Source organism: Xenopus laevis, chromosome 7L (genome assembly GCF_017654675.1).
Source record: "Xenopus laevis strain J_2021 chromosome 7L, Xenopus_laevis_v10.1, whole genome shotgun sequence".
NCBI lineage: Eukaryota > Metazoa > Chordata > Amphibia > Anura > Pipidae > Xenopus > Xenopus laevis.
The window spans coordinates 13,474,137-13,496,855 of record NC_054383.1 but is presented as its reverse complement, the minus strand read 5'-3'; the positions used below and the strand labels follow the sequence as shown (position 1 = coordinate 13,496,855).

The window sequence follows — 22,719 nt, the reverse complement described above, 5'->3', positions numbered from 1 at the left end:
AGTGCTGCCCTCTTTGTGCCCAGTATTACCCTGTCTATGCCCAGTGCTGCTCTCTTTGTGCCCAGTGCTGAGCTGAGACTTTAAAATCAGCGCAACGCTTAGTACATTCCCGGCGCTAAATTCCCCGCTGTGAGCGCTGAGACTGCTGTTGTTGAGCGCTGGCTCATTGCCCCGGTCTGTGGCACGAGATGAGGCGGAGGAGGAGGAGGAGGGGGTGGGGTAACGCTCACATTTGGGGAGATTCCAGATAAAGGAGCTGAATCAGTGGCGGGTGCTGAGGACACAGAGGAGACCGGTCTCTGTGCTGCTCCCACCGGCGGAACAAGGAAAGAGCAGAGGTGCCGGGAGTCGGGAGATCTCAGACTGGGAGTTGCACCGAGACACAGCGGATCTACTGGGACCTTCCCAAACTGTGAATCCCGCGGAGAAACCACAGGGTCTGTAATGACTTCTCTGCCTCTCACTGTGCAGCCCTCCAGCTGCTTTATAACTCCCGGCACCCTCGCCCTATATAGGGGGATTCTGCACGTTTAGCTCCATAACTGGACAATGTGTAAAAAGCTTATAGGCAGGCGATGGGCATCGGGCAAACTGTGGGCCTACACTGTTGCTGAACTCCCACTCCCTGCACCCCCTCTAATCTGCGGGTTATAGTTCAGCAACATGTAAGCTTTGTCTGTTCCTTCCCCGGTGCTAAAGTAGCGCAGCTGGGGCAGATTGAGTGGCTTTAGTAATTACTAAATATCTTATAGGCTAAACTTACCCCCTGGGGTAACTAATGATATTCTGCCTGTCCAGTCCCTACACTGGGGGTGTTTGTATATTGTCACTTATGTCCAGTCTGTAACTCTGGGGTATCTCTTGTCTTTATTGCATTGCGCTTTGCTAATCGGGTAACAATTCATGGAATTGGGTTGGATCCAGTCCTGTGTCCTTTAACCCTGGCAGGTGGGTGAATATATTTATTCCGTGGCAGTTATTTGGGGTCTTGTGTCTCCTCAGGACTGAGCGCCTCGGGGTATCTGGCAGAACTGGGCCCCCTACTGTCCTGCTTTGGAATGACCATGTTGTGGCTGGCGGTGTTACTGACCTGCGGAGCCCCTGCTGCTCTTCTCCCCTCAACCGGAGTGGGCTGCCCCGCACGCTGTGACCCTTCCTCTTGCTCCCCGGCACCTACCAACTGTCAGTCAGGGGAGACGGCGCTGCGCTGCGGGTGCTGCTCTGTGTGTGCTGCTGCCGAGTGGGAGCGCTGCGGGGAAGGTCCCGAGGATCCGTTATGCGCCTCCGGGCTGCGCTGTGTGAAGAATGGCGGGGTGGCCAGGTGCCAGTGTCCCTCCAACCAGCCCGTCTGTGGGAGCGACGGCAAAACCTACAGCAGCCTGTGCCGCCTCCAGGCCGAGAGCAAAGCGCTACAAGTGCGAGGGGTCGCCGCTATCATTCCCATCCAGAGGGGCGACTGTCAGCAAGGTGAGACGTCTGTCTGTCTGTCTGACTCTCTGACTTTCTATCTGTCTGTCTGACTGTCACAGGGTCACCAGCTCTCATTTTCAAAACCAGCCCAAGTCCAGCCAAGAGGCACTTCAGCAGTAGCCCAACAATAGCACAATAAGTGCAGTGAAAAAAAGTAAAAAATAAATGAATATATGTAAAATTTTCACTGTTTGCAAATATTTCCATGAAGCAAAATGGGACAGATTTGCCCGTCGCCAGGGGTGTAACTACAGAGGGGGCCCAGGAGGTATAGGGGCCCTAATTCATATACAATTTCAATAAATATTAGTAAAACTGATCAATCTCTAGATATTTTGGTGGCCAGCTGAGTTTTGCCCCAAAATTGTCTGAAATTGAGGAAAGTCACTGGAAAATGTGAGAACGCGTAAGAGTGACGGGAGACTAGGTTTGCCACCGGGCCAGTATTTTACCGGCCTAGCCAGTAAAACACCTGCCAAGGCCGGGCTGGTATTACAAATTTACCGGCAATGCAGTTGCCGGTAATTTGTAATACCCTTTAAAAAAAGCAATTTGCGCAGAACTTTTTTTGCAGTGTTCTTGACATTGGGTGTTGCTCTGCCCCCTTTTGCGGCATGCTGCGTAGCCCCGCCCCCTTTTAAGTAATGATCCGCCCCTTTTTGTGCCCGCCCCCCACCGGCCGGTAATTTTTTTCAGTAAAGGTGGCAACCCTACGGGAGACTGGGGTACAGAGCCCAAAATCTGGTAACTCCCAGTCCCATTGCATGCTGGGTATTGTAGTCTTACATTAAACTTGACAATTGGCAAATTGTTAAATAAAAACTATATTACCCAACATGCATTGGGAGACAGGCTTGGCACATTAGGACAAACCAGCTAAAGGCCCAAGAAGTAGCCCAAAATCTGTTCCTTGGAAAAAGTAGAAAGTATGGGAAAGTTGTACTACTATTACACTTATAATACAGGGTGTATTGTCTGATCTGTCTTATAGTAACAGTGGGATAATAGTCTCTGGCAAGGGAGTGTGACTGTGGGATAGCAGGTATAGTAGGGAGAGATGGTGCCTATAGTAACAGTGGATAATAGTCTCTGGGAAGGGAGTGTGACTGTGGGATAGCAGGTATAGTAGGGAGAGATGGTGTCTATAGTAACAGTGGGATAATAGTCTCTGGCAAGGGAGTGTGACTGTGGGATAGCAGGTATAGTAGGGAGAGATGGCGCCTATAGTAACAGTGGATAATAGTCTCTGGGAAGGGACTGTGACTGTGGGATAGCAGGTATAGTAGGGAGAGATGGTGCCTATAGTAACAGTGGGATAATAGTCTCTGGGAAGGGAGTGTGACTGTGGGATAGCAGGTATAGTAGGGAGAGATGGTGCCTATAGTAACAGTGGGATAATAGTCTCTGGGAAGGGAGTGTGACTGTGGGATAGCAGGTATAGTAGGGAGAGATGGTGTCTATAGTAACAGTGGATAATAGTCTCTGGGAAGGGAGTGTGACTGTGGGATAGCAGGTATAGTAGGGAGAGATGGTGTCTATAGTAACAGTGGATAATAGTCTCTGGGAAGGGAGTGTGACTGTGGGATAGCAGGTATAGTAGGGAGAGATGGTGCCTATAGATGGTACAATAAAGATCTCACTTTCCAATTCCTACTTGTTAATCAGAATCAATAGTTAGGAAGTGCTGCCAGACCTTGGACAGAAGCAGATATTGAATGAACACCAGGGGACACACTTTTGCACCAGTTAGTAAATGACCCCTGACACGTTGCACATATTCTATGTCTATGTATCATATGTATCTATGTAATGTATCAGCCTTTTCCTCTGCTTGTAGGACAGAAGGACCCAGACAGCCCTCGCTACAAGTACAACTTCATTGCTGATGTCGTGGAGAAGATCGCCCCAGCTGTCGTCCACATTGAACTCTTCCGCATGTAATGTACTAGTAGGGGTCACTTGGGGGTACACTGATCATGAATGGCTGGAGGCAGATATTAAGGGAATGTAGTATCAGTGGGAGTTAGGAGAAGGTTTCTCTAATAGGACGACTGGTCAGTATTGTCCGGATTTCTCATATCTTGTTATGTATAAAGACCTCAGAGTTAGGGATGGTGGGATGAGTGAACTCCACTGCGCAGAAAAATAATTATTGTTCAACCTGCTGCTGGCTGCCCGGTAATGGTCTGGGTTGTAGTTCTACAAGAGCTCGAGGGGTGCGGGTGGGACATCCCTCATTTATGTAAATCCCTACATTAGGGTCCAAGATTTTCTCCATTGCTGGGAAGATTCTCTTTTAAAGGTTGGTTTACCATTAAATTAATTTTTAGTAGATTATAGAATGGCTACTTTTAAGCAACATTTCAATTGGCCTTCAATTTTTCTTTTTTAGAGTTTTTGAATGATTTTGTCTTCTTCTTCTGACCCTTTTACTACCAGCTTTCAAAAACAAACGCTCTGTAAGGTGTCACATTTATCGTTATTTCTACTTTTTCTTACTCATCTTTCTATTCAGTCCTCTCCTGTTCATATTCCAGTCTCTCATTCAAATCATGCCATGGTTGCTAGGGTAATTTGGACCCAAGCAACCAGACTGCTGAAATTGCAAACTGGAGAGCTGCTGAATAGGGATGGGCGAATTTTTTTGCCTCGTTTCGCCGAAAAAATGACACCCATAGACTTGTATGGCGGTGTGGGCAAAAAAAAAAAAGACGCGCGTCAAAATAATTTTGCCGCACGACAAATTTATATTTGACGCCCATAGACTTTAATGGGCGTCTGCGACATTTCGACGACGGCAAATTTTTGGCGAAACGAAACAGGTCAAATTCGCCCATCCCTACTGCTGAATAAAAAGCGAAATAACTCAAATACCACAAATGACAAAAAATAAAGACCAACTGCAAATTATATCAGAATAATCTCTCTCTACATCATACTCAAATTTGATTTAAAGGAGAACTAAACCCTAAAAACGAATATGGTTAAAAATGCCATATATTATATACTGAACTTATTGCACCAGCCTAAAGTTTCAGCTTCTCAATAGCAGCAATGATCCAGGACTTCAAACTTGTCACAGGGGGTCACCATCTTGGAAAGTGTCTGTGACACTCACATGCTCAGTGGGCTCTGATTGGCTGTTGAGAAGCTAAGTTTAGGGGTCGTCACTAATTATCCAGCAGAAAATGAGCTTGCCCTGTAATATAAGCTGATGCTACAGGTTTGCTGATTATTAAATTCTGATGCTAATTGCACTGGTTTCTGTGCTGCCATGTAGTAATTATCTGTATTAATTACTAATCAGCCTTATATTGTGACATTTCTATTCTATGTGTACTGTATATTGTGAGTGGGTCCCTAAGCTCAGTAAGTGACAGCAGCACAGAGCATGTGCAGTGAATCAGCAGAAAAGAAGATGGGGAGCTACTGGGGCATCTTTGGAGACACAGATCTTTACTGCTAAAAGGCTGTGGTTGCCTTGGGCTGGTACAGAAGCACAAAACATAATGTACAACATTTCTAGCTACTTCTTTAGTTAAGCTTTAGTTCTCCTTTAAAGGTGAACAACCAATTTAACTTTGAGTATATTCAATATACATAGGGGCTATTTGTACCTTAAAAGCTGATGTAAACCCTCAAATTGATATAAAACTGCTGACCGCTCTAGGCACATTTGCAGTTTACATTCCTTGTATCTTAGTTCTAGTTTTCAAGATATGAGCAGTTTTTAAATCCTGATCGAACGCATATTAAACCACCTGCTGGTTATTCGGGCTGACGGCCATTATTAAACATGGGATTTTTCTGAATTAAGTGACCCTTTAAACGAGGTGAGGGGTCTCCCCATCTGCCAGTCATCATTTCCATGAAAAGGAAAAAGACATCGCATAGGAGGAAGCGACTGGTGAAAAGAACGACTGTTTATGAGATGAATAGAATTGAACTTTACCCACTTCTGGGTCCTGCTGCATGTTCTTCCCTAAATCCATAATAGTCACAAAGGAACATATTCACGGTGCCAGGAATAGATGGAAATTTCAGTGTTGCACATGCAGAGAAGCCACCGAGCTGACAGTTTGGGTGCTTTCTCTTATACAGGACTGCCCCGTCTATTCTTATTACAAGACTCATAGTGCACATTACACTGCCTGCTACATTTTATATTAGGGATGCACCAAACCCACTATTTTGGATCCCCTGAATCCTTCGTGAAAGATTCGGCCGAATACAGAACCCGAATTTGCATATGCAAATTAGGGGTGGGAAGAGGAAAACATTTTTTACTTCCATGTTTTGTGACAAAATGTCACACGATTTCTCTCCCACCCCTAATTTGCATATGCAAATTAGGATTCGGATTTGGTTTCGGCCGGGCAGAAGGATTCGGCCGAATCCGAATCCTGCTGAAAAAGGCCGAATTCCGAACTGAATCCTGGATTTGGTGGATCCTTGTTTTATATAAATTATATATATATATATATATATATATCAATATATAAAGTAATACTGGACTTTGGGGTAACATAAAAGGCTCCTTAATAGTCTTTAGTTCTTATTGGGCAACAGTCATTGGATCCCTGGCAGTGCCACTGTAACTTACAGGGGTGGTTTACCTTTAAGTTAATTTTTAGTATGTTATATAGTGTCTAATTCTCAGCAACTTTTCAATTGGTCTTAATTTTTCCTTTTTTTTTTTTTATTATAATATTTTTAATTATTGGCCTGTTTCATCTGACTCTTTCCAGTTTTCAAATGGGGTTCAGTGACCCAATCTGTAAAGCTACAAACTTATTGTTATTGTTACTTTGGATTACTCATCTTTTTACTCAGGTCCTCTCCTGTTCATATTCCAGTCTCTCATGCAAATCATTGCACGGTTGCTAGGGTCATTTGGACCCTAGCAACCAGATTGCCAAAATTGCACACTGGAGAGCTGCTGAATAAAGAACTAAAACGTTTAAAAACCACAAATAATAAAAAATGAAGACCAATTGCAAATCATTTTCTAGTCTACATCATACTAAAAGTTAAGTCAAAGGTGAAAAAAATTGCCCTATGCTGATACCACCCACTCCTTGCCCAGGCTATTGGAAAACCTAGAGATGCCTGTTATGCAGACTTCTATTTAGTATTCTGATTGGTTGATCATATTCCCCAGTAAAATCACATCACACTAGGTTGGGTGCCAGGTCCCGCCCCTTCTGAATTCTTACTACACCACAACACAATGGGAGGCCTATGGGAAGTGAGAATCATTGTTGCTAGCCATCCTGAGACTATGGCAGCTTAGGCAATGCTGAAACTGCAAACTGAGCCAGTAACATTTTTATAGACGCTTGGAGGAAAAACAACTGAATTTTATTCTCCTTCAAGGAAGGAGAGGGCGCACATATTTAAATAGTAGTTTCCCCCATCAGAATTGGGTTAGGACGGTGTGGGGAAGTTGGAAAAGTAAATTTAGCCTGACACCCACCTGTGACTTACTGCGGGAGGCAATATAGTCATAGTATGATAAATAGTAACTTTCATTTCCATACTAATCCCTATCCCATTCCCTACACCCCCAGACTCCCTTTCTTCAAGCGAGAGGTGCCTGCAGCCAGCGGCTCTGGATTCATTGTGTCGGAGGATGGGCTCATTCTCACTAATGCCCACGTCGTGACTAACAAGCATCGCTTAAAGGTTGAGCGCAGCGACAGCTCCACCTATGACGCCCAGATCATTGACGTAGATGAGAAAGCGGATATCGCCCTAATCAAGATCAAAGCAAAGGTATGGTTAGTTTATTGAACAGTGTATTTTTTATACTAAGCCAGTTGTTATACCACTGCAAATTAGGAAGAGGCATTTGCACAGTCTTGTACCTTCCCAGAGACTATTATCCCTCTGTTACTATAGGCACCATCTCTCTCTACTATACCTGCTATCCCACAGTCACACTCCCTTCCCAGAGACTATTATCCCACTGTTACTATAGGCACCATCTCTCCCTACTATACCTGCTATCCCACAGTCACACTCCCTTCCCAGAGACTATTATCCACTGTTACTATAGGCACCATCTCTCCCTACTATACCTGCTATCCCACAGTCACATTCCCTTCCCAGAGACTATTATCCCACTGTTACTATAGGCACCATCTCTCCCTACTATACCTGCTATCCCACAGTCACACTCCCTTCCCAGAGACTATTATCCACTGTTACTATAGGCACCATCTCTCCCTACTATACCTGCTATCCCACAGTCACATTCCCTTCCCAGAGACTATTATCCCACTGTTACTATAGACACCATCTCTCCCTACTATACCTGCTATCCCACAGTCACACTCCCTTCCCAGAGACTATTATCCACTGTTACTATAGACACCATCTCTCCCTACTATACCTGCTATCCCACAGTCACACTCCCTTCCCAGAGACTATTATCCCACTGTTACTATAGGCACCATCTCTCCCTACTATACCTGCTATCCCACAGTCACACTCCCTTCCCAGAGACTATTATCCCTCTGTTACTATAGGCACCATCTCTCCCTACTATACCTGCTATCCCACAGTCACACTCCCTTCCCAGAGACTATTATCCCACTGTTACTATAGGCACTATCTCTCCCTACTATACCTGCTATCCCACAGTCACACTCCCTTCTCAGAGACTATTATCCACTGTTACTATAGACACCATCTCTCCCTACTATACCTGCTATCCCACAGTCACACTCCCTTCCCAGAGACTATTATCCACTGTTACTATAGACACCATCTCTCCCTACTATACCTGCTATCCCACAGTCACACTCCCTTCCCAGAGACTATTATCCCACTGTTACTATAGGCACCATCTCTCCCTACTATACCTGCTATCCCACAGTCACACTCCCTTCCCAGAGACTATTATCCCTCTGTTACTATAGGCACCATCTCTCCCTACTATACCTGCTATCCCACAGTCACACTCCCTTCCCAGAGACTATTATCCCACTGTTACTATAGGCACCATCTCTCCCTACTATACCTGCTATCCCACAGTCACACTCCCTTCCCAGAGACTATTATCCACTGTTACTATAGACACCATCTCTCCCTACTATACCTGCTATCCCACAGTCACACTCCCTTCCAGAGACTATTATCCACTGTTACTATAGACACCATCTCTCCCTACTATACCTGCTATCCCACAGTCACACTCCCTTCCCAGAGACTATTATCCCACTGTTACTATAGGCACCATCTCTCCCTACTATACCTGCTATCCCACAGTCACACTCCCTTCCCAGAGACTATTATCCTCTGTTACTATAGGCACCATCTCTCCCTACTATACCTGCTATCCCACAGTCACACTCCCTTCCCAGAGACTATTATCCCACTGTTACTATAGGCACCATCTCTCCCTACTATACCTGCTATCCCACAGTCACACTCCCTTCCCAGAGACTATTATCCACTGTTACTATAGACACCATCTCTCCCTACTATACCTGCTATCCCACAGTCACACTCCCTTCCCAGAGACTATTATCCACTGTTACTATAGACACCATCTCTCCCTACTATACCTGCTATCCCACAGTCACACTCCCTTCCCAGAGACTATTATCCCACTGTTACTATAGGCACCATCTCTCCCTACTATACCTGCTATCCCACAGTCACACTCCCTTCCCAGAGACTATTATCCCTCTGTTACTATAGGCACCATCTCTCTCTACTATACCTGCTATCCCACAGTCACACTCCCTTCCCAGAGACTATTATCCACTGTTACTATAGGCACCATCTCTCCCTACTATACCTGCTATCCCACAGTCACATTCCCTTCCCAGAGACTATTATCCCACTGTTACTATAGGCACCATCTCTCCCTACTATACCTGCTATCCCACAGTCACACTCCCTTCCCAGAGACTATTATCCCTCTGTTACTATAGGCACCATCTCTCTCTACTATACCTGCTATCCCACAGTCACACTCCCTTCCCAGAGACTATTATCCCTCTGTTACTATAGGCACCATCTCTCCCTACTATACCTGCTATCCCACAGTCACACTCCCTTCCCAGAGACTATTATCCCACTGTTACTATAGGCACCATCTCTCCCTACTATACCTGCTATCCCACAGTCACACTCCCTTCCCAGAGACTATTATCCACTGTTACTATAGACACCATCTCTCCCTACTATACCTGCTATCCCACAGTCACACTCCCTTCCCAGAGACTATTATCCCACTGTTACTATAGGCACCATCTCTCCCTACTATACCTGCTATCCCACAGTCACACTCCCTTCCCAGAGACTATTATCCCTCTGTTACTATAGGCACCATCTCTCCCTACTATACCTGCTATCCCACAGTCACACTCCCTTCCCAGAGACTATTATCCCACTGTTACTATAGGCACCATCTCTCCCTACTATACCTGCTATCCCACAGTCACACTCCCTTCCCAGAGACTATTATCCACTGTTACTATAGGCACCATCTCTCCCTACTATACCTGCTATCCCACAGTCACACTCCCTTCCCAGATCACCATAAAACAAATGGCAAGTATGCTGAAATCCACTTAGCAAATCCACCTGTACTCAGCAAGTATATCACAGTATATGTTGTTTCCATTCACATCTAGCAGATAACAGTGTATTCGTTTGGGCTGTGTCTTGTGCATAATGAAACCATTTGCAAGTAATCCTATTGTGAGTTGCATGAAATTATTTATTTTCACAGATGGAGCAAATTATATAAATTTAGGAGTCAGACAGAATTTAATAGCTGGCCGGTAGTGATCTGTGGCTTGAATGTAGGAGGCAGATACAAATATAAAACCTATTGATGTTTTAGAGACATGGCACTGTAGCTTTAGAAACATGTCCTGCCCTACTTTCCTTGTTTTATGGTACGGACTCAGCCCTTGTGACAAGTAACAGCGCAGAGTTATCTGACGGATAAATATCATCCAACATGCGTTAGTACATAGGCTGGACGCCTTCCAGGGAACAGAACTCTGGAACTGAATGGAACAGCACAATTGTGTAGAGCTGCAGAGGGAGAAATACAATAGGGCTGTGTATCTGTATAATGGGAGGCTGCAATAAACCTCTTCTTGCTCAGTTAACACATCCACTTGATATGTTATTATTAAAGGGAAAATTAACTGGATATGTAGTGTTAATACATCTTTTTATGAAGCCAAATGAAACTTTACTGTGCTGCACATAGATCCTTATTTCTATTTTGCATCTGATTCTGTATGCAGGCAGTGCGGTAGAGATAGACTTACAAAATAAATGATTCAATATTTTATTTTAGTTAAGCAGGAAGTGTTTCTTTATGTTTCACTGAATGAGCAATAGAACCGAGCAGGGAAGCGTCAAGAGATTCTTCCAACTTCAGTAAACGAAGCTTTTGCCAATCTGTATTTTCCCTTTGACTGCATATTGCGTATAGCGGCCCCTTAAACTGTTTATAACCCATATACGCAATGTGCAGTCAAAGGGAAAATGCAGATTGGCAAAAGCTTTGTTTACTGAAGTTGGAAGAATCTCTTGACGTTTCCCTGCACATTGATTATGTGTCTGTGAGTCTCTAAGCTAAGAATCCTGGGGACTTTGTTACTCGCAGACTTTACTTGCAGAAAGGAGAAATTCCCCAGTAAATTGCCCCAGTGATTGAGTCTCACGTCGGACATGCAATTAAGCAGAACGGAGAATATCCGTGCAATAAACGGCTGCTGATTAGTTCTAACAAAGTGATTTAGTGGGGCTTTCAGTAAATCGCTCACTTTATTTCCCAGCTGTGTTACTGTTGTGACTCACAGGCATCTGGCGCTTGTGTTTTATTCACGCGGGGCAGATAAATCTTATTATCATGGATAGAAAAAGCTCTTACACACGCACTGCCCCTCTGTTTTGATGGTTTTGACTATAAATTCTACTTTTTATTATGGCCAGAACACTTTGAGTCCCTCTAAATAAGATTGCCTCTACTCCAGGGCTGTCTATAGTAGTGTATGGGGCATTGTACCCTCTCTGTACTGGTAGATCAGATTTAATACACAGAGTGGGAAATAGTTTTGAAATTGTTGACTGAGCCAGACTGAGATGCAATGGAGGATGATTGTATAGGCTTATGGTGTAAATAAGAAATAGTTGATTAGAATTGTCCATGAGTAGGGCCCACTAGTGTCTGGTTCTCCTGAGGCAGGGGTCCCCAACATTTTTCACCCATGAGCCCTATTCCAGTCTAAAAGGAGTTGGGGAGAAACACAAGCATGTTTAAAGTCCCTGGGGATGCCAAATAAGGTCTTGATTGGCTATTTGGTAGCCCCTATGTGGACTGGCAGCCTACAGGAGGCTCTGTTTGGCAGTACACCTTGCCTCCAAGCCTGGAATTCAAAAATAAGCACCTGCTTTGAGGCCACTGGGATCAACATCCGAAAGGTTGTTGCTCACGAGCCACTGGTTGGGGATCACTGCTCTAAGGGATCCTCTAGTACTCTGGCAGGCCAGTCCAAACATGCAAGTCTTGCCAGTTGCATCCTACCAGGATGCTATGGTTGAAGACTCTTCTATACTTGGTTCCAACAAAGGAGTTTCTAAACTGCTAAATACATCATCAGGACACACTCAAGTTAGTTGCCACCAGTCTCGGTGGTTATGGCCTCCTAAGGAACTCTCATGAAGTAGAACATTTTGGAAAGGTGGTATGTCAGCCAAACTCTTACTTTCTGGTTTTTCTGCTTTTCTCAGTGGGATAAAGCAGAGTAAGGACATTGCCCATTCTCAGTACGTTCTGAAGTCAATGTGACTTCCCTTTCTGGCAGTATGATTGGTAATTATGAGAATTGGCTTTGACTTCCATCAATAGTGTCATCAATAAACCACATCAAACCTTTGAAGCCCCCCAACCATGAAGAGGGTCCATTCACATTTATACTTTTGGGCCATGCAGAAGGTGCTGTGTCTGCTCTCTTTGCTGTTTCTTCTTGGTTTATGTTTAAGGAGATGCAATTTGGTCATTTCTAGCACCAGAGCAAATTTAGAGCCTTGTATAATCCAAGATTTGTGCCAGACATTAGGCTAAATAACAGTAACTTGTGCAAATATTGATTAATGGCTCTGCTAAGTCTTGGTCAGTCTGGTGCCAAGAGACCGGAGGAGTAAATTATCCCGAGACCCTTCTGTGAGGCAGGAGAGGGACCTACGGGCAGGTGCAGATCAGCAATTGTATTTACGGGAATAGAATCGGAATGTTAGATGGCTATGTGTCTCGTTCTGCCCTAGAAATACATTTAATAACGGGAGATTGATTGCATGACAAGGCACATTCTGAGTGATGAAAACAATATGTTTGTACTGCAGGAGCTTCAGTCTGACTAATTCCTCAGCAATGTTTTGGGGAAATGGGGCTTGTTAAGCTTCTAGTTTGTTTCATGATCACTCATCCGTTTTGTCTGGATTTGTCAGTGACAAAACATTTCTTGGGGTCTACAATAATGTTGGCAAGGTGTCCTCCGCTGCATTAAGCTCCAGCCTCCTACTTGTTAGCTTTGTGTTTGCCAAATAGGGGCCAGTGTTATTTTTCAGTATGAAGCAAGGTCAATACAATTTGAAATGAGGGTGTTTATGTATACAGCAGAAATTACGGTTTTCCGTCTAAGGCAACACCAGGAACTCTGCTCCAAATAAAACACGTGCAAGTACAAGATATGGATAGTGAATATTTTTTTTCGTAATCCTTTAACATCAATACCTCATTGTCTTTTAGTATCAAGTTTCTGTTACAGTGTTCATGGCCATCATTGGTCCAGCTCACTGGTCTTCTAATCAGTATTATTTATTCACGTTGTCCATGTCTCCGCAGGGGAAGTTACCGGTTTTGCAGTTGGGTCGCTCAGAAGACCTTCGCCCAGGAGAGTTTGTGGTGGCAATCGGGAGTCCTTTCTCCCTTCAGAACACAGTCACGACTGGGATAGTGAGCACCGCTCAGCGTGGGGGCAAAGAGTTGGGCCTAAGGAACTCCGACATGGATTATATTCAGACTGACGCCATTATCAATGTGAGTAAACCCTCACTCAGCTAACTTTATAACTTCATAACAGGTAATTCCATAGTTCCATAGTTTGCTTCAGGTATTGGGTAGGCTGTTCAGTAGCGAACTTGGTCTTCAACTGGGCTGTTGCCCAAGATAGTGAAGTGCCTTGTTTGGTCGTATTTATCCAATAGGATGTGGTTGGACAGGCACCTGTGAAGTCTAGGGTTCTACTGCCATTTTGAACCCACATGTGTATTAGATTGTGCTTACAGAATAGGGAGCAGAATGAGAGCAGGTCAATTGCATATTTTAACCTTTCACACTGTTTTCTGTAATTGATTGCCCAAAAGTGCAACTGACAACCTTAAAAACATCAGAGGTTTGCTTGTCAGAGGACACGAGGCATAGTTATATGTCTATAATTTAGGTAATAACATTGCACAATCTGTGACCCAAGAGATGGCACCAAAAGTTTGCTTTCGGTTTGGTGCTGGACAATTTTCATAGGTTTGTTTGGTGGGACTCCAACTGCATCTGACTCTGGATCAAACCATATGTTCTTCTAAAATTGCTTCATTGCAAGTTCTTTGGCCAGTACCACTCCCTAGTGTCTGAGACTAGGCTCCATTCCCTGAGTTTCGCTCGAGGCCTTAGCCAAAAGGAAAAGTGCCAAATGAATCATCTAGTACAGTTTATTATATCCGCCATGCAGCCATCATAGTTATGTGCTCTATGTTCCCTCGTATGTAGCTGTCTCTGAAAAGACCTGTTCCCTTTCCAGCCAAACAGCTCTAGGGGGGATACAAGCCACTTTTTGCCATTGTTTAACCATCCCCCACCTTAGTATTTTCTTTAAGGGCAGAGACACATGGTCAGGTTCGGGAATATTAGTCGCTCGGCAACATATCTCCTCTTCTTTTGGGTTACTAATCTCCCCGAACTGCCTCCCATTGGCAAGAATGTAAATCGCCGGCAGGATGGGACTCAGATCGATTCGTTTTCCGAAATTGCCTCATGAGGAAACTTCAGAAAAAGAAGCACTCCGGGTGCCATTCAGCCGGCGATTTACATTCTAGCTGGCAGGAGAAGGCAGTTCCAGGAGATTAGTCGCCCTGTAGAAGAGGAGATTTGTTGCCGGGCAACTAATCTCCCCAAATCTAACCGTGTATCTCTGCCCTTAGATGGTCCAAACCCAGCTATGTTAAAGGGACTATGAGTAAGGAAAACATAACCATTTGTTTTTTTCTTATTTGACCCCAATCCGCTTTATTAAGGTTGGTGTAATAGAAAGGGATTGGGTCTTTAATCAATGACTTGGTTTAATTACATTTGTAAACTTTTCATAAAACATTTGTTTGCTATTGGATAAGAGCAGAGAACATTCATCAGTCTCTGAGCAGCAGAACAGGCCAAGGCTAGACGTGCCCCTGCTTAGCCATAGAGGCATGTGTTGGCCTCGCTCCAGGCTGTCCCACTCCAGAGACTGGAAATATAAACAACTCAAAGCTGCGACAGCGAGAGGCTGAAACTATGGAATAATATGTTTTAACGAGTCCAACATGCAGCTTCCCAGCTGTTCAACTGAAACTCTCACCACCTCTTGACAGTTTGGAGCAATGCCAGCACATGCCTGTACTGCTAAGCAGGAGTAGGTCTAGCTGTGACCTCCTGTTCTGCACCTTAGAGAGAAAGATGAATGTTCTCCATTGTTATCCAATTACAAATAATTGTATAGTGGTGTAAGGGCTGCAACAGATGATGTGTGTGTATATATATATATATATATATTACAAAAAAGACCAGCAACACCGGGATATTTGTGCACCGAATAAAAATGTATTCAAATTGTGCATGAATAGCAGACGTGATGTTTCGGTCCATGCAGGAAGGTCCCTGTGTGGACCGAAACGTCACGTTTTTAGCACCCATGTGAGCAGCCCAATTGGGCAGATTCGATTGTTGGTTTGGGGCCTACAGGGACCTGTCTGAAGAGAACTGCATCAGTATATAGTTCATTTCGATTCAACTTGTAGGCTGGCACAAAAACTTGTAGACTCCAAAATATGATACAAATAAAAAATGTTTAAATACGCAAAAAGGAACATCTCTCAGAGGGTGGCCTTATGCGTTTTGTGCCTTGTGGGCACTTACTCCCCCCTCTGAGATTTGCGTATTAAAACATTTTTTATTTGCATCATATTTTGAAGTGAGGTCCAGTTTTTGAGCCAGCCTACAAGTTGAATCGAAATGTATGATATTACCTCCCCAAGCTGAAGGTCTGGGGCTTGAGCACCTGGACCCCCTGTAAGTATAAGGGCCATATTTATCAAGGGTCGAAATTTGGAATTGAAAAAACTTCGAAATTCAAAAGGGCCAACCGAAATTAAGTTGAAGTTGTTTTTGAGTCAAATAGGTCAATTTTGGATCAAATAGGTCCGTATTCGGCCGAATTCGAATCGTTCGAATCTAATAAATAGCGCAATCGATCGAATTCGATTCCAAGTTTTTCCACCAAACAAAATGTTGATTTTTCAAAGTTCATCAATCGACTCTAAATGGGTTCTAGGAGGTCCCCCATAAGCGAAAACAGCAATTAGGCAGGTTTTAGATGGCGAATGGTCGAATTTTTGAAGAGACAGTACATGATAAATTTTGATATTCGAATTTTTACATTTTTTTCAAATTCGAATCGATTTCGGACTATTCCCTAGTCGAAGTACTCAAAAAATAGATCGAAATTCAGATTTTTTTCATTCGAAAATTCACCTCGACCTTTGATAAATCTGCCCCTAAGTGTCCCTTACTACTTACAAGTCTACATTACTGGATACATTTCTCCCTACTCCCCATTTCTCTTTGTCACCCCTTCATTATCAGTATATAGTTATCTGCCTGATTTTCAGCCAGGTGTCAGGTCTGACATGGGGCTAGGGTTGCCACCTTTTAAAAAAAAAAAACTTACCGGCCAGTGGTGTGGGTGGGTGGGAACTACAGGGGTGGGTCCTGATGCAAAAAGGGGCGGAGCGTGCCACAAAAGGGGCCGAGAGGATGAAGAAACGGTAAGTTTCCACCTAAGGCCAAGGGCTTTTCTGAAGGGTATTACAAATTTTTAATACTAGCCCCGGCCTTGGCAGGTGTTTTACCGGCTAGGCTAGTAAAATACCGGCCGGGTGGAAACCCTAGGCTAGACATATTGTCAGTTTCCCAGCTGCCCCAGTCATGGGACTTGTGCCTGCACTTGAGGATGAAACTACTTTCTGGCAGGCTGTTATTTCTCCTACTTCTTAGATCTACCAGGCAGCTGTTATCTTGTGTTAGGGAGCTGCTATCTGGTTACCGTTACAGTAAAGAGTAACTGAAGTTTATCAGAGCAGAAGTCACATGACTGGGGGCAGCTGGGAAACTGACAATATGTCTAGCCCCATGTCAGATTTCAAAATTAAATATAAAACAATCTGTTTGCTCTATTGAGAAATGGATTTCAGTGCAGAATTCTGCTGGAGCAGCACTATTAACTGATGCGTTTTGGAAAAAAAAAAACATGTCAATATCCCTTTAACTATTTCTGTCCTGGATTAGGAGATTAAACTATTCTAAAAAAACCCTAAATTGTCGGCCCCATGGAAAAATACGATAACAAGGAGAAGAGATTAGATTATGAATTGCGCAGGCGGGTTAGAACCACTCCAACCCTTCATGACCAAATCCAAACAAATACTGCTAAAAAAAAATCATGTTTGATATAAAAAACACATTTGTTGCCATTCTGATAAAAAAAACGAAATAGAGCAGAATGTGCCCACGCATGTTATACTTTCACAAACAGCACCTGCCCTGCGGTAATGTTGCAGCTGATCTCACTCTGAGTTCAAACCCGAAGAGAGAAGGTTCGGGCAGAGACGGAGCAGAGAGCCAGAAACAGAGAAATCCGTGTCCCTGCCAAGCAACACAAGGATTCAGCAAGGGGCTCATTGAGCAGCACAGAGAAACAGGCCCAATATCATATCCCCCATAGGCTTCAGTGCGGCTCATAAGCATTTATATAACCCGCTCTGTTTATTCTGGCACTTAATACAAGATATTAGCAATGCACTTGTGGCCTGATTAACACCGCTGTTTATTTTGTCTTGCAGTATGGAAACTCTGGGGGCCCCCTTGTCAATCTGGTAAGCGTCCCCCCTTCCTTTTTATTTGAGCTCATAATGTAAGTCATTGGGCGAGTTATTAGATGTGTTGATTAAAAGTTAACTTTTAGGGGCAGATTTACAAAATTCGAGTGAAGAATTCGAATGTAAAAAACTTTGAATTTCGAAGTATTTTTTGGGTACTTCGACCATCGAATTGGTTAAATTCGTTCGAATTCGAACGATTCGAAGTAAAAATCGTTCGACCATTCGACCATTCGATAATCGAAGTACTGTCTCTTTAAAAAATACTTCGACCACCTACTTCGGTAGATAAAACCTACCGAAGTCAATGTTAGCCTATGGGGAAGGTCCCCATAGGCTTGCCTGTGATTTTTTGTTCGAAGGATTTTCCTTCGATCGTTGGATTCAAATCCTTCGAATCGTTCGATTCGAAGGATTTAATCGTTCGATCGATCGCAGGATTTGCGCAAAATCGTTCGACTTCGATATTCGAAGTCGAACGATTTTAGTTCCCAGTCGAATATCGAGGGTTAATTAACCCTCGATATTCGACTATTGATGAAACGGCCCCTTAGTATGTTATAGAATGGCTTATTCTAAGCAACTTTTCAATTGGCCTTCATTATTTATTTTTTTATTTATTTAGTTATTGAATTATTTGCCTTCTTCTGACTCTTTCCAGCTTTCAAATGGGGGTCACTGACCCCATCTAAAAAAACGAATGCTCTGTTAGGCTACAAATGTATTGTTATTGCTATTTTATTACTTGTCTTTTTATTTAGGTCACCTCCTATTAATATTCCAGTCTCTTATTCAAATCAATGCATGGTTGCTAGGATAAGTTGATCCCTAGTAACCAGATTGCTGAAATTGCAAACTGGAGAGCTGCTGAATTAAAATATCAAACAAACTCAAAAATTACAAATAATAAAAAATAAAAACCAATTGCAAATTGTCTCTGAATATCATTCTCTACATAATACTAAAAGTTTATTTAAAGATGAACAACCCTTTTAAGCAGGGGAACGTCACCCTGCAAGTCTGGGTGCATTCACATACACGCATGCATACAAAGACTCACACACATGCAAATACACACATGCAGAAAGGCACATATGCAAATACACAAAGACACACGTATGCAAATACACACATGCAAAGAGACACACACATGCAAATACACACATGCAGAAAGCACACATATGCACATACACATATGCAACTATACACATGCAGAAAGACACACATATGCACATACACATATGCAAAGAGACACATATGCAAATACACAAAGACACACATATGTAAATACACACATGCAAAGAGACACACATATACAAATACGCACAAGAGCAAAATCTCAGATAAACATGCAAAGACTCACAGAAACACACACACCCTATCTCCAGGCCAGCGTCTCATTCTTTGCTTTAACCTGCAGGACGGTGAGGTGATCGGTATAAACACCCTGAAGGTTACAGCGGGGATCTCCTTCGCTATTCCGTCGGATAAAATCCGCAAGTTCCTAGCGGAGTCACACAACAGACAGTCCACAGGTAAAGATTCGGCAGCTGGACATTGGGAACGTGGCTGATCCTGTTGGGAATAGAATGGCGCCCTCTGCAGGCAGATGTGGTTACAGACTCTTATTGAAGTTCTGAGCTTTCTGTTCTTTTATTTACCAGGTCAAGGGACTAAGAAAAAGAAATACCTGGGGATACGGATGATATCGCTGAGCCAGGGGTGAGGTCCTTCATTTAGTGACACCTGAGCATTTCCTGCTGCCACATTCTCTTCTAAAACCCTTTGATTCCTGTTCCATCTGTTCTGTTCCTGCAAAAGCATTAGCCTTATTGAAGGTTTAATTAATTCTTATATGATATTTTAGGTGAATTAAGGTATTAAGATCTAAATTCTGGATAACAGGTCCCATACATGTATCTGTAGTGCTGAGGGCTGCCTACTCCATTGCTGTGTTCATGTACAACCACGATTGGCTGCAAAGACTTCTAACTATTGTAGTGGCTCATAATGATTTATATCTATTCCTCCCATTCACCTACTAATCTCAGTAAACACACTACTTGGCTTGCATTGACCACAGTGAACCCATAAAAACTGTGACGCCTGCAAACTGTCAAGTCAGGCGCCAGTTATTGCAAATGGAACCCTTGGGTAGAACTTGACCTCTTGGCCCATTGACCATAAATAAAAATATGTAAGTGATAAATCACGGGGAATGACCTTGCGTGCAAAGAACTACACCACCAAAATCTGAACTTTTTAATCTATTCAGTCATTCTCATGCACATTGTATGAACACTGATTTCTGATTGTTGATCCCCAACCCCAAAAAGCCTTCTGGCAGCTCAAACCCTGGTGCTTCTCAGTTTGTGAAACTGGGGAAAAATAGGTTGGCCTATGATTGCTGTGTGCAAGTGAATGTGGTTACTGGATGGCCTGGAAACAGATGGGCCAACATTTCCACATAGGGATCTGTTTGGACCATGGCCCAAATGCATACGCATCAGGTTAAGGCAAGGGGGCTGTGGCCATTCCAATTGTAGTTGCGTCAGGATCCAGTAACCACTCTGTGGCAGTAGTGGGACCCAATTTTGCAGCGGTTACCAGTAGCCACCGTACCTCCCCTTAAACATCTTCTGTGGCCTCTGCCCAAACATTTGATTCAGAGCCTTAATCTCTTTGACGTTCTAAAACTTTCAAAGTTCCTATAAGGCTGTTGCCAGAATATCACTAAAACTGGCCCATGTATGGTCACATTGATAAGGGCCATTAGTTGGGGCAAGGCTTGGGCCAGAAACAGACAATGTAGAATGGTGCAACCTATGGCTCTTCAGCTTCTGTTGAAGTATTGTCGCCATCTTGCTTTGCTATATATGTATTCCCCCACTCTGCCTCCATATGACTTCTAATTGCAAGTTCCTAGGACCCCTTCCCTCTTTACATCCCCCCTTTAAAGACAACACTTACCATTAAATAACTTAAGGACACAACATGGATTTGGGAATGTTACTTGCTGCTCCACCATGAAAAGTCCTTCACTTCTAATAGTTCTTTAGGTCCTACATGGGCAGAAGATCATATAGAATGAATCTCTATCTTTCCATTGCAGAAAACTGAAGGAGCTCAAGGAGCAAGTGAAGGATTTCCCAGAGAACACCTCAGGAGCTTATATCGTAGAAGTTCTCCCAGACACCCCAGCTGAAGAGTAAGTTGGTGCTCTTGATCCACCAATATCCAAGCACATGTAGATTTTCTTCTTGAGAGCAGCCATATTGGTTATTGGCAATGGCTCCTTCTAGTTGATCACAGCATTATTACCAGTTTTGGTCTTTGGCACATATACACATCATCTACTGGTAGGAAGAATCATCATCCATTTGATATTCTATTAATTCCTATATTTCTGTTCCAGAGCTGGCTTGAAGGAAGGTGATATAATAATCAGTATAAGTGGCAAGACTGTGACCTCCAGCAGTGACGTCAGTGAAGCCATTAAAAAAGAGGGCACTCTACAGATGGTGATACGTCGTGGCAACGAGGACATCCCCATCTCTGTGACACCCAAGGAAATAGAATTTTAATGGGAGAAATGAGCTGGTTTCATGCTTCTTCCTATGAATAAAAAAACCCAAAAAAACCCATACAATGACATTGCCCATAAGAGTACACTGTTTATAATCCTGGGGTGAAGGAGCCTCACTTTTGCTATCTCATTGCTAATTGTCCTGCTGATGCAGCCTCATAAACTTTTTTAGTTAACTCAGTGCCAGTTTGCATCTTTTTCTTGGCCTCCAAATTTACCCAAGGTAAAATCTTAGGTGCTTTGGACTGAGATACCTTCAGCTAAAACAGTTAATAGGGTTATATCATGCCAGAAAGCAACTGCCCCAAGCTGCTATTCCAAGCTTTTTTCCTAGTGGTTAAATGTCTTGCTTCAGCTCTTCAGATTGTCAGAAATGGTTTTTAGGATTCCCTTTGGATGAACTGTAATATAAAAAAAAGCAGTTGCTAGGCAGAACAGGAAAACAATGCTGCATTCTGATTGGTGAGCTTACATGATTAAAAGGTTAGAGAATATAGAAAGCTTCTGAGCAAATAGGTATAGGCCGAATCTAATTAAAGCAGTAAAGGGAACCAGACCTGGGTTTGCTTGGAGCAGTATGAGTAAACGTTTTTTACTGAACTGTTTTACCTCTTTGCCACAAAATTACCCTATGCTGTTGTGCAGTCCCGTTGATTCCTTGTTCTTGTTTTAGTATTAACCAAATAAATGCACTGAGCATTGGACCACATGGAGGAAGTTTGAGTGGACTTTTTACCCTAATTAAACAGTTGCTAATCTATATCTAACTTTTAGTGCAATAGCCTTGCTCTTCTACTTGCTCATGCATACGGCAGCCTCTGGGCTCAGGTACCACTTTGTCCGACTAATAAACCGCTTGAATGGCCAATAACAATGCGCTTGTGCTGACATCAGAAGTGGTGTTGCTGGTGTAACGCTGCCCCCTGCCTACCCACTGCCGGATTTACAGTTTGGGGTTCTCTAAGAAATGCTGGGAGATGTTGTGCCCAAAGCAGGCAGCAAGTCCTATGTGTCCTTTGTAAATTGCAACTTTTTGGTTGGAGATATACACCTTTATTGGAGATATGGTGGGGAATGTGTCCCCCACAAGGGGAGCACGAAAACCTTTTGGCAACTTTACAAAGATTTTGACCTGATACCTGCCAATTTTTTTTTTGGCAAAGATTATTAGTGGCTTTTCCTTCCCAGAGCTGGTTGGATGCAAAAAAAACAAAAATGTCTTTGGTAGTTCACTTTTATGTTGACTTTTAATATAATATAGCATGACCTTTTCTTAGCAACTCTTCAGTTGGTCATCGTTTTTCATTTATTAGAGTTTATTTGCCTCCCTCTTATGCTGCTTTCCAGCTTTAAAGGGGAACTAAAGTCTGAAATACAATAATGCTAGAATGTTGTATTTTGTATACTAAACATAAACATGAGCTTACTGTACCAGAAGCCCA

General features: G+C 43.3%; 1 protein-coding gene across 1 annotated transcript; it reads left to right on the top strand.

The window, feature by feature from the left end:
- Positions 1-207: 207 nt before the first annotated feature.
- htra1.L (HtrA serine peptidase 1 L homeolog) lies at positions 208-21,986 on the top strand. Its single transcript, XM_018225125.2, has 10 exons — positions 208-437; positions 1,003-1,467; positions 3,308-3,407; positions 7,041-7,245; positions 13,352-13,546; positions 17,656-17,688; positions 19,112-19,226; positions 19,356-19,413; positions 20,804-20,899; positions 21,107-21,986. Exons 2-10 carry the CDS (start codon positions 1,059-1,061, stop codon positions 21,273-21,275), a joined length of 1,380 nt encoding a protein of 459 aa, XP_018080614.1. The 5' UTR covers positions 208-437; positions 1,003-1,058; the 3' UTR covers positions 21,276-21,986.
- Positions 21,987-22,719: the final 733 nt, after the last annotated feature.

Coding starts and splice junctions, on each gene's coding strand:
- htra1.L (XM_018225125.2), top strand. CDS start 1,059: ATGACCATGTTGTGGCTGGCGGTGTTACTGACCTGCGGAGCCCCTGCT. Junction 7,246..13,351: donor TAATCAAGATCAAAGCAAAG/GTATGGTTAGTT, acceptor ATGTCTCCGCAG/GGGAAGTTACCGGTTTTGCA. Junction 19,227..19,355: donor ACACAACAGACAGTCCACAG/GTAAAGATTCGG, acceptor TTTATTTACCAG/GTCAAGGGACTAAGAAAAAG.